A 13,545-nucleotide genomic window follows, 5' to 3' on the forward strand; every position below is an offset into this window, starting at 1 on the left:
ACAATGTTCATTCATTCACACTCAACACTTCTCGTTTTTACGCAACTGAGGTAATGTTGTGTTTTGGGTCAATGTAATCACAACATTGCAGCATGCTGTTATTTTTTCCACCTGAAACACATCCAAGGAGATGAAGTCCCCAGAACTGATGTCATATCTAATAAATCATACATTAAAAATAAATATTTACAAAATTGTCATTCATATATCAATGATCTGTGCAATGCAATGCAAAATATATAAACAATAAGCTTTTAATCTTCAGCTGCATGGAAAAATGCATATCCAGGATTAAAAGGCCCAGAAGATATTAATTAATAAAATTAAGTCAATTCTTTTAAAAGATGTGGTGTATTTGGCTATACACAACAAATGCATAAACATTCAATTTCTTTATTTTTAGAGTGTATCTCTTTCTCTCTATATTGGCATTTGTCACACCTTGCATTTTTAAACCCAAACATTAGTTAGAGAAGAATATTTGTTAACTGTAGCAGTTAACTCATCGTAGATATGTTTTCATCTTCAGAGACACATTTTAAGATAATCTGCTCAAAATGTACGCAGATAACTTAAAGCTTGACATAAAAAGATGAGTAGGTTAATATTCGAGTGAATTATCCCATACCAATCTACAAACATCCCGTCATGGAAATAACTCTGTAAAACTGAACACCTTTGGCTGAGGGAACTGGTCACATTGCTGATTATGGCTGCTTTTTTACAATTATATTCATTTTATCTGATATTTACAATGTACAGTATTTGTTCAACATATAAATCATATTAAATTGCAAACAACTGAATGTTGGTTATAATCTAGGCCAACTTTGAAGTTTAACAATTAAAAAACCAAAAATAATGTTCAACAGGTAAATACGGCTGTTCTGATTCTGTAGCACACTTGAAGGAAATAACCGAAAAGCCTCTTAAAGTGACAATAAACACAAAAATAACATAATACACCTTTGAGTGTGTGGTCTAAAGTACTTTCAGCATTTTACTCATGTAAAATGTATTTTATTTGTTTTCTTGCTGTCTTAAAAGCAAAATTATTGTCTTAAAATCATTTTTAATTTTAGGGAATTAAGCTCCTAGCTGGTTTGAAGGAAGCTTAAAATGTGTGAGTGTTCTCAAGATTTTGGTACTCCTTCAGTACTGTACTGTATGACCATGCAGGTGGTCTTTTATGCAAATTATATCTTTTCTAATGGATTGGCGAGCCTCCCAGACTCTGCTCAGTTTTGCTGTCACAAGAATCAATAATCCAGAAAGGAGTTTCCCTTTGGACTCCTTTTTGACCAGCTAATCAACTGAAAAAACTCGGCATATCTCCAAGATGACAATTAACACAATCACAATGTTTTAAATGAAATGAGATTTTGGTCTCTTTTATATACAAAAAAGCATGAAGCATAAAGCATAAAGTTGATGACAGAATTTATTTTTACAGTACATGTTTTTGTGATGGTTATTAGAATTTTTGTGATTGTTGGTGTCATAAGCCATTAGTGTTATAGTTTTTATAGCCACTTTTGTTATAGTTCATTTCAAATATTAGAAAAAATATTATACTGTAAGAGATTACAGAAGGATCTTAAAATACAATGCATTTTTACTTTTAAAGTTGATTGACCTTTTTTATTTATTGCATGTGAAGCAATCTTAACTGAATTCTAAAACAAACGCATTTCTTAGATGGGATTCCAGTCAGAAGGGGGATTAATTTAACTAATTGACTACACTGTGCTACAGTATGTGTCCAAGGTGTTCTGGCTGCAAAGAAAACAAAAGCCTTCAATAAATATGACTTCTCTATAGCTTCACTACATGAGACTTGGTAGTCTAAGTTCTATTTTAATACTTTCAGAACACAATCTGTTTTTGTGATGTAGGACCTCCTGAAAATAATTTTGAGATCTCAGTCCCATTACCTTCTGTATTTTGTAATTGAGGGCAGTGGTTTCAATCCTATCCCACTGTTTCTTCTAATTTTTGTTTCAACCTGGTTCATAATCACAACCTTATAACTTTCAATTTTTTTGAGGCATACTTTTAAAATGATCGTTTGAACAGTTGTTTCCCTTCATAGTCCTAAAAAAAGGGCTATGGGGTTTACAACTGGTATAAAGGTTGCTCCAGTTTCAGAATGCCCCTCATTCATATGTATTAACTGAAATGTAACCAATTGGACCTCTGCACTAGACAAAAAAAATTATTTATGGGAGAGTTTGATACATTGTCATTCCCATCAGTGTCGGTTCATCATAAACTGATCACTTGTTAAGAGCTACTGTATACAGACAGAACTTAAGGGACAAATTCTTCATAAACAAGCTGAGTGGAAATTGCAAAAATATGTACAAGTTATTGGAAACAATATACATTGTTGGGAATTTTGGGAAAATTGGGAATTTTGAAACTGAGGACCACTAAAGAAACAGGTATGTTAAAGTCTAAACAAACAAGCTGATGAATTAAAAGTATCAGTTAGCACCAGTGGTGAATAACTTGAATAAAAACCAGCAGAAATAAGATTACCCCAAGACTGGGAACTCCTGAAGCAAGTCAATGGCTATTTTGGTGATGTTGGTCGGTTGTTCTTCTTGTTTAGCAATAAGATGTACAGTGTAAGTGGACTGACTGTCCAATTGGTAAATGATAATCCTAATATACACTTTTTTATTGATTAATTGATTAGATGTGGCTATGGCTGGGAAGAAATTCTCATTGCACTCACAAAACCCTTGCCATGCCAATAGCAAGCTGAACTTACTATTACTATGCTCACCTCTTAAGATGGAAAATAGTGCTTATCCTTCGTCAGTATGTGAAATTGTGTAATGCATTGGGGACATATGTTCAGAAGCTATTCAAGTTCTTTGTAAAAAAATACTGGATTGAGACCATGCTACTTAGCTGTCCACAAAATTACATTAGACACATCGATGGATATGGGATATAGGATAAATAGCAGCCTACGCATGCTGACGCAGCTACCCACCTGAACTATAGGATAAATACTGTATGCATTTGTTAGTCATAGTCATTGAGGGCATCTGGAGAAGTTTGAGACCTTTTAGAAAGCTTAATATACATTTAATGTTGTACAGGTAATACTGAGAAGACCCAGACCTTTTTCAGACAATTTGGAGCTAAGGATATTCCCAGATCAACATGGTTCTTTCTGTGCAGATCATAAATACAAAAATGGTTCTGACATTAAACATTGTATTACAGTCTGTTTTACTCTGTAGTCAGTATTCCTGTGCACTGCATACTGTATCTGCCATTGCCTCTCCAGGTGTCTATGCAGTAATTGTCACAGACGCCGGAGAGACTAGCCGTGGAATGAACAGAAGAGCAGTAGAGACTCTATGCGTAGCGGCACAAACGGGACAAACACAGAGGTTTTCTCCGGGCTCAGGGGTCAGGTGATATCGGGGATGAGGCCTATGCCCCCAGGACATGGATGTGGGGTGACCTGGTACTAGGCAGGTCTTGTGACATCCGTACCCTAATGTTGAGCAAGAAACACTGGAGACACAGGGACTAAAGAGGAAACGGAAACCAGACACATTGGAAGGACATATTATAATCCTGGAGCACCCCCCTCCTCCAGGGTTATAATAAACTTTATTAACATGTGGTAGAGGGAGCCGGAAGTCTCTTGTGGACCTTGAGAGTATATTTTGTGCTCACTACTTAATAAATAATATAATTTTCAAATGGGGAAGTGACAGCTTTTTTCTCTTACTCATTATACATATTTTCAAAAGTTACCTGGTATAACATTTTGTCCTTTAGTAGTAGTTTATAGCTCATAGTCATCTTCAAACGCAAAACATGCCAGACAAGACTAGACTAGCTGGTGCAGTTTAGTCTGTTTTTCAACCAGAATTATGTTAAGGGCATGACTATTCTAATGATCCACTTTGATAAGCAGTGCCCTCACACAGCCTCAAGACCACAGTGGGAACTTCTCCCTTATGACAGCATTGATCCTCTGCCACACACAGTATGTTTAAGTCTTGGTAATTCTGTCTCAGTCAGGATTGTGACATTATTTAGCCTGCTAAACTAATCTACATATAGAAGAACTTCCATTGCTGCCTCCATTTCTTCAAAAATCTTTGTTCTTGTGTCTGCTTCCATTTCTTGAGGCCAGGCTGACTGGGTCATTGGTCATTGGATTAGTCAAATTCTAGCTTCCCTAATGGTACAGTGTATGGCATAAACCCCTCTACTGTGTTGGAGAAAAGATCCCTTTTCCAGGAAAAGGATGGAACTGAGCTCAGGAGAGGTGGTGTGAAACATTGCAGTATTATAATACTGCAGGAGCAGCAGATGGGCAGGCATGCAGGCAAGCATGCAGAGCAGGCAGGTGGAGACAAAACTGCGCAGCCAGGCAGCTGCACAGTGGTTGCATGGAAGTAGATGCGCAGCTGTAAAGAGTGAAGCACCAAGGGCACAATCCAAAACTGGAAGTTAAAACAGACAAAGGTCCAAGCATTGGAGAGAAGATAATCAGGTGAATGCCATTTAATGATGGGCCAGCTACATTGACACCCTGTCCGATTGTATTGTCAAGAAGACAGGCAGATTGGGTGATTGATTTGTTAATTTCTCACCAGGTGCAGTGTTATGGGAGCTGGGCACAGGACTCACCCGAGCGCCCTCCTCAAAGGGTGATCTCTGGGCCCTGAACAGGGCTTGATTGGTTAATGGGCTGGAAAAGCACAGCATAGGCAAGGATCGTGAAGTTTTCAGGGCAGGTCCCTCCAATGCACAATGCCCGCAACCTGGCGAATTCAAGATCTGTAAGGGAACCAGCTCCTGGAAACTGTCCAGAAGGGGAGCTGATGGACCCTTGGGAGGTGGTGACACAAGGAACCAGCGATGGCTGGCTTGAGGAGTGACACATAGAAGGTTGACCTTCAGAATGTTGGACCCTATGCAGGAATTCCTCTGAGCACAGCTAGAGGGTGGTAGGAGAGGTCCGGGTCGGGGTTCGACAGGGTGGTACATGCACAGCGGAAGTACCGAGGGCGTAGGCAGAGGTGTAGTCTGAGCAGACGGGTAGGGTTCAGGCAAGGTCGGAGCAAACAGGGTCGATAGCTGGGAGACACAACGGGAAGTTTAAGCAGCGTCACAGAGAACGAAGAAGCTCTGACGGAGGGAAAACCCAATACTGAGCGAGGACAGATTGGCTCGGCAGGTATCAGTAAGCTGCAGTAGAGGGCGTGGATGATTAGGTCATTGAGCCCATTTAGGAATGTGTGGAGCGGAGATTCCTGCAAGGCTGGGGCATAACACCGAGGAGTATTCTTGGGCAGAGTTTCTTGACAAGGCGTTGGCTTTGCCATTCTCCGACCTAAGAGATGAGTAGGAGATGGTAAAATTGATGCAGGAGAGGCATTGATCACAGCTGTTTGGAGGTCAAAGATTTGGCCTTCTAAATGTATGCTAAGTTTTTATGATTGGTAAGCACCAGGAATGGATTAGCTGCTCCCTCTAGGAGATGTCTCCATTCAGTTTCACCACCAGGACTTCCTGGTTGTCTATGCTGTAGTTTGGGAGAGAGCTTCCTGGAGAAGTAGGTGAACGGGAGAAGAGGGTACAAGACGTACCTGAGTGTTGAAACAGAACGGCACCTACTTCCACATCCAATGTATCCACTTGTGGCTCAAAGAGCAGCGAAAGGTAAGGGTTTCATTGTGAAAAGGAGCTGTTATGAAAAATGTTTCAACTTCATTGTGGATTAATCTGCGGTAGAAGTTCACAAAACTGAACAATGCTGATCTTGTTTTAGTGAGGTGTTTTAGAGAGATGGGAATGGGCCACACTCATTCTGCTGAGGCCTTCTACGGATCCATTTGGAGGCCCTGGGAGGAGATATGGGATCCCAGAAACATTTCCTCAGGCACATGGAACTCGCATGTCAGCTTCAGCTTCTTATACAGGGGGTGATGGCACATCCAAGTCCTGTTTGACACGCTGGTTGTACTCAGTGATTGAACTGGAGAATATTTTAGGATGTTTTTGATGTAGACATCATAAACCTGTCCAAGAAACTGCATTAAATGACATTCATGAAGTGTTGGAAGATGACAGGGGTGCTATAGAGGATGAAAAATATAAATCTTATATATAGGATATATATATAGAAAATATATCACCATATATTCCCCCTATTCACCCTCAATGGCCAAGGTCTGGAATTGTATGGCATAGCGAGCCACCATCTGGTTTTTCTATTGCAGTTAAGATTCTTGTATAAACAAGAAGTTGTTTTGGTATTGAGGAACAGAATAAAGGTATGTATTATATTGGCAGAGCAAAAAATAATAGGGTCCAATTGTGTATTATAATGATTGGTAAAAAAACTGCAGAAACCTAAAGTTCATACATAAAATACAGTCTTATGCTATAATTGGAGTCTGGTGTAACCTTGAAAATGCACTTCTAAAGATTCATTGTTTACTCATATTTCATAAGATATACTACAGAGGCCTTTTACCACATGTTCTGTACTAAATGCTTGATAAACACTTCCTACCACTTCAATACATGTATATTTTTGCAAACAGCGCCTTGCAAAAGTATTCACTCCTTCCCAGTGATGTTCCTATCTGTTCAATTACAAATGATGTATACATTTTTTCTTAATTAGTTTTAATCAAAATGTAAATGCTCAAACTCAACACTGTCAATGTACATGCAGTGAGGCTTATGTTGTGCTTTTTACTTAAACCTTTTCCCAAAACACACATGACCAGTTCGCCTTTTCTATTACACATGGTTTCATTTACAACAGCAAATGGGATTCTATAGGAGGGCATATGTTACAGCCTTACTACATGGATGGTACAGAGTTAAAAGCTTCTGTCTTTGGCTGTCAGAGTGGGATAGAAACTGAGCCTGGGGATGTGACTGCAATCAGGGTGCTGATGACACATGGCAGATGATTCACTCTACATCTCAATAAGCTGCTAGACTCTAGGGGGAGTGAAAGAGTAAATTGATCTATATCTTTCCCCCCCAACTGCAGTATTGTCTGATGATCAGATGCAGCAGCAAAGTCACTGGCTGCAGGAGAGATGGAGGTTCCTCCAATACGTTGCAAGTGAAGATTATCTGTCGCAAATATTTTACCAGGATGTTTCCTACGTGTATGTTTCAGATGTGGCACCCTTACTGTCTTACAATGAACATAATAAGATAGGAAATTGGGGTTAGGATTCATATTCGGATAAATAAAATCACTACTTCAGTTACCTTTACTTGTTTACCAAAATGTAATGCTGTTCTGACTTTGCATTTGAAAGATAATACATGGTTATAATTAACAAATCATTATAGCCTATTTTTTGTCTCTTGTGTATTTCTGTAGAATCCTTAAAAATTCAAACATTCAATCTAGACTTCGTTATTCTGAACAAAGGCTTCAAGGCCTTGTGAGTATGTGGTTAATTCATGTCTATTTCAAATTTCCATTGCAATCACTTTAGCTTCTTAAGATAAAGCATTCTCCATGTACAGGATTATTTAATGGTGCTTTAGTCCATGCATTAGTGTTTGTATATAATTTTGAACAAACCTTTGTTTGAATGACCATTTTTGTTCTATAATTTTATATTTTCTTTTTGTCCATCTCTGAAACATGACCTTCATATCTATAAACCTTTGTTATTTTAAGCAAAGTTACTCTTAAATGCAGAAGAAAACCAAATCACATTTATTAACTGTAGTAAGTAAAGATTAATGTAGTATTTGTTCTTCCTTTTATAGTAAAAAAAACATTAAAAAATGAATATCATATTGCATATATATTGGTGTTTATTTTGATTTTGTGCTGGCTTTTTATGCTCTCAGACTACCATTCTTTCATTTGTGTAATACAGCCAGTTAAGATCCTTTGAAATGTTAAAAGGGTTTTGTCTAAAACCCTAAACAAGCCCCAATACGTGGAGATCTCAAATGACTGATTGAAGAAGACCAGTAACTCCTGTAATATGTAGATTGTTCTCACTCTTGTAAAAGCCTTAAATGGTTCATGTCCCTGATTACCTAAAGGAGTTACTGCACAGGTACCTGCATGCAATTTAAGATCTATTGATGTTGAGTGTCTTTCATGACCTAAGATAAAGCTTTGTTTAATGGGAAACTGTGTATTGCTACTGTACATGCTGCCCAGAACGCTTAGGGGCTTTTTATTCCTGTGAACATTTTTATAGATTTTACAACACTATGTTTACAGATACACAGTTTTAATTATTTTTTTATTGATAAATTGAATCTTGCTTATGCTTTTAGGCTTAAATTATACTATTATACTTTTGGCTGTTATGCATGGCATAGTATTTTAAGTTTGGGCAAATGTGTTATAAATAAAATGTTGTATTTACTGAATTTAGATTTTGCTGGAACCCTATTGTTACTGTTCAAATTACTGACTTATTATATTACTTATTTGCAAAACCCTCTCAGAATTATAATGTACTGTACCTGTAGGGTCATGTACTGTATATTATGGAACACATATAGGAAACCACATGCACTATCAAAAATAGTGTTCCGTGTTCCTCCCTTGAAACACATACAGGAAACTATGAAACTGAATGAGCAGTCAGAAAGAGCTTGCTCATGAGCTTAGATGTATCCTTAATGTAAAACAACAACAACAAAAAAACATTTTATAGTTCCCAATAGACTGTGGATAGGGACAGGATTATTGTGAAACACCAGGAAAGCATACATGTACATGTTCTATGAAAAATACATTTTTCTTGGAAAAGGAATATATTTTCAGGACTGTTACTGGAAATGTCATTCATAACTTTTGATGTTTTAATAATTGTTAAATGTTTACTCCAAGGCTCCAGACAAGATGATGTCCAAATGAACAGCAGGAGTCACAAAGTATTATGATACTTTGAAATAATCATAGTGTCACATGTGCATTTGCTTTGCAGCCTGGAGTTCATTCTCAATCTTTCCTCTTTCGTTCTAAAATTCCTTAAAGTCTTAAAAAATACATCTCAAAATGACAAAAATTGGTGGCAAGATGTTATTTTTAAAAACATGGTTTACATTTTTACTGTAGAGGTGGAGAAACCTTTTTGTCTAATGTGGTAGGTAACAAATGCTTTTAAGATTTTCCCTTGGGACCTCTTTTAAAAAAATGGTGCTTAAGTATCTAGTGTTTTGAATATAGGACCCCTATTGTTCATCTCAAAAGCTGTCTTCTTTTTTAATATTTTGCTCAAAACAGTTCAACCTCCTCTAAAACCTAAGTACATGCAAAAAAGCATAAAAAACACAGTGTATTTGTGTGCACATATAATTCAAGACTGTCCAGTCTTGACGTCCCTTTACACACAAACGCTGCAGAACACAGTTTCAACATTTACGAAATTTCCATATTTTATCACATTATCCTTATCCTCTGTGTGTTAGTTCTGTCCTTTGATCCTTGTCTTTCTTCATTCTTACTGTAATTAACAAAACGTATTTTACCCGCAATCACAATACACTAGTTTGCTGACTTCGAATTCAATGCTGCAGAGTCCTGCATCACTTCAGATCTCAGTGTTGGGCGCTGTCCATGGTTGCAGTGGTTGTGAAGTTCGACCCCCTGATATTTACCCAGATACATTTTATTCATTGGTTAAAATTCTAGACGTGGACGCGCAGAAGGGAGCGCGCTACCGTCAAGTTCCTAACTGTCACACCCACTTCCATATTAGGTGGGCCGTGAGAGAGCCTATCTGGGCACTGCGGTGATCTCAGCAGGAGAAGGCTGTGGAAAATAAACATTACAATACAACTTTTCATGGCGAGAACGGCATTCACTCACTGATAAATTTCAGTATGGAAGAGTTTTTGCTACGTGCCAGATCCATGCTGGTAAGTAAAAACTATAAAGGGAAAACGAGTTTAAATTAAGACTTTATGGCGCAAGCTCCTACTAAACGAGCGTCCTTAATAAATACATTTTCACCATGTAGAAAAACACCTGTAGCCACATATTAGAAGTATGGGAAGTTTTCACAATACTAGATTGTGGTATATTAGCAATCAGTCTTACACACGAGTGTGCAATTAACTCTTTATCGGCCAAACGATATTCACCCCACAATTTTAGTATAAGAAGGCATTCATCAAGTTTTTAAATATGTTTTCGCCGCAAGTTACAGTACATCGTATGTGCATATCATTTTTTTAATATTCTGAGGTAATTATAAATTGCGAAGAATTTATAGCGCGTAGCTGTTAAGATTTCAGCGTGCACACAGCAATAGTGCAAAGTAATGCTGCACAGTGAATAATAAGCTAAACTCTTAGGTGTTTTCTAATACTGCATATTGTTATCTTTAATGCATTTCATTTAATGTATGGTCAGGAACCCTTACTAAGCTTTTAAACATAAAACAACTTAAACGATTTTACTGTGATGAAAAGTACACTTGGTAGTAAATTTCACATTTACTTCGACTCGTCTTATAATAAATACTACTTAATTAAACTCCAGTATCAAGTACGGTATACTGTATAACATTACGCCGAAAAGTGATTTAATGAGTTATAACACGGTATGACAAAATGATTTATGGTTGTGAGCTGTGAAGTGTATACGGTATGTGTCCAGTAACGGAAATTGCAGACAAGGACAATATGGCCATCCAGTTCAGTCGATAAATAAACAAATTGTTGTAATAAGAAAAAAAAGTCCAAGTCTGATGGTTTATTTAAAGTCTTGTTTTGATCCTGTTAACACAACATTATATAGGCCACAGTATTTGCTAGTATAAAATTGCCAAAGTTATTATGGCAGCCTTACAGTATGTTTTACCTGTTGTCTTGTAATAATGTAATATTTTGAAAAAATCTGCTTTAATAAAATAGAACATAATTTACAGAGATATCTGTCTGTCTCCCCCTCCCAAACATCTATAAGATCTTTGCATAAATACCTCAGCACATAAAACAAGTGCTGAAGACGTCAATGCCTAGGATACAGGATACTGTTTTTAGTTTTGCACATAAGTCTTTAAAACTTTACCACAGTGAATGGTTCATAATAAAGTTCACAGAGGTATGTCTGTCTTCCAGTATTAGTTGTACTTCATGTTATTTCTTGGTGGGGGCTTACAGTTGAGCTGTAAGGAAAGATTACAGGATTCATTTAAATCCCTCAGATGTACTGTACTGTATTCGGCCCTGAAAAGAAAAATCAACAGTTTTAGAAAAATCATGACCTATCCAGTTACATTTGCTTTTAATGAACCTATGCTGTTTTGTATGTTTTGTATGTCTGGTCTGTTTAGATTTATGTTTTTATAGTCAAGATATATAATGATTTTCAGTAAAAAAATAAATAATGACTATTTTTCACACTGTAGATGTCAGCTAGCAAAGAAAAAAACTCCAAGAAATATATTTCCGAAAGCTGGCTTTTAGATCCACAATAAAACACGTTTGTTCATAAGGCCTTTACCCTAAGTATCTTACAGTGCATTCATAGGTTACTCACCTGAGCTCAGGATCTTGAAGTGTGACAACCGTTAAACTGCACCAAAAATAATAACTAATCCAATTCCAAAGATCAAAGATACTGGAGAAAAAGCACTGCTCTACACACCTCAGTAAACATCCATGACGTTTATGTAATAACTTCTTATTTGTTTGAACACTACTGTAAGAAAGCACAAAGGAACAGGTCTGGGAAGAAAGTCTGGGCACAGCTGCTACAGTGCCGAAGAAGGTGTGATATCAGAATCCTGCACAGTGTCTGAGAATAACCTGGAAGCTACAAAATAGAACCATTGTGAGCACATGAATAGTTATGTGTTGATAGACAATGGTGTGCCTGGATGATTCTCATTGTGGTAGCTTTTAAAGGATATACTGTACAGTATTTTTGAATGAGATACAGTAGAACCTCTTTGTAGAATTCCCATAGAAGAAAGCTGTTAAAGGGTAGGCCTTCGCTCTTGTCCATAACACTGCAAGTACTGTTTTGCTAACCAAATGATTTCAGTCTGTCTGTCCACCTCCTAAAACAAGGAACAGTTTTATTGTGCCTGTCATGTATCCGCTTACTGTTTGTTTAGAAACTTCTCTATTAACATTAGATATGAACATGAGACATGCATAGAAGATTTTGCCCATGCATGTTTATAGCATTTGTTCCATGACCGTTGAGATATTTCTCTCCATGAGATCTAACAGTATTTGTCTCCATGAGATCTGATGGCGCTGATACAGGATAATTGACGTCTGCTGGCAAAAGTGTCTGGTGTCTATACCCATCTGTTCTCTAGAGCTTAAAGTCGGAGCACTTTCTGTTGATGACATGTCAGGCAGAGACCTTGGATCTACTCAGGTTTAAGGAAAATGGAAATCATTTCCTTAAAAATTTAATTAAATAACAATACAGCAATCCTTAATATATAATGCGATTGTATGTACCATACATACTGTACCTCATTTGCTATTGTGGGGATTGCAGTAGTTTTGCAATTTAGTAAATGTAATTTTAGATTTTCAGTTGTGATTATTGTAAATGATTTAGCTGTTGTTCATTTTAGATCAGCTTACATTGCATTAGATGAAGTAATACTGGTTACTTTTACAAGTTACAAGTTACAGTTCTGTGATCGTCGTATGCATTTAAAATAAATAGAAAAAATACTTAGATTTTTATGTAGAATTATTTAAAAATAGTCCTTATAATATAGGTACAGATATTATTATAATTGTTATTGTTGTTATCATCCCCAGCAACAAAAATAAGGATGATGACTTTGTATTTTGTTTTAAAGGAAATATTGATTTTCTTTACAGGAAATCAAAATTCCTGTAAACTTATTTCATTCCTTAACTGATTTTATAAACAGTAATTTTAGAAAAAAATACTTTTATTTTTTATATTTTTATTTGGTACAGTGTGAAAGAAGTGTTTTGAAATGTATGTATGTGATGTTCCCGATTAAAACAATAAAATGACAAAAAATGAAAAATATGAGCCTGCTGCTTTCTAATCAAGCAATTACAGTAAAAAAATCACATTATTAAACAGCTAGTTGAAGATAATGGGTTAACATTTTATTTCTGATATTTCATATATAATTGATATAAAATTGTATATATAATAGTTATATATTAAATATATTATATATTTAATATCTATTTTATTTCATTTTTAATAAAACATGGTTGGTTTGAGCAAAAATTAACATACATTAGCATTTTATAATATTTAAAAAATATTGGTGCACTCCAGTGACTTGAGACATCTTTTTTTCTGTTGTACTCTATTAAATGACAGTAACCAGGTTATTTTAATACTCACTTTTGTAATGGACCTATTTGCACAATCCTGTCACTAATACAGTGAGTTAGCTGTTTGTACTTGAACGAGAAAGGAAAACAGAGTGTGCCTGGTTCCATTTCTAATCTTAACAGCATTTTGTATTTTCTTGCAAGGAAAGGTTTGATGAAGTGGAAACATGTTGATTTGAAACACGCATCATTGCTGCT

The 13,545-nt window shown here is 36.4% G+C and overlaps 1 protein-coding gene across 1 annotated transcript in view; it reads left to right on the forward strand.

The window, feature by feature from the left end:
* The first annotated feature begins 9,873 nt into the window (after positions 1-9,873).
* LOC148837479 (protein prune homolog 2-like) overlaps positions 9,874-13,545 on the forward strand; it is an 85,201-nt gene continuing 81,529 nt past the window's right edge. The window contains exon 1 of the mRNA XM_088910257.1: positions 9,874-9,909. Coding sequence (XP_088766383.1) covers positions 9,874-9,909 — 36 coding nt within the window. The remainder of the gene's footprint in view (positions 9,910-13,545) is intronic.

This window comes from Atractosteus spatula, chromosome 3 (genome assembly GCF_055471065.1).
Source record: "Atractosteus spatula isolate fAtrSpa1 chromosome 3, fAtrSpa1.hap1, whole genome shotgun sequence".
Taxonomy (NCBI): Eukaryota; Metazoa; Chordata; class Actinopteri; order Semionotiformes; family Lepisosteidae; genus Atractosteus; species Atractosteus spatula.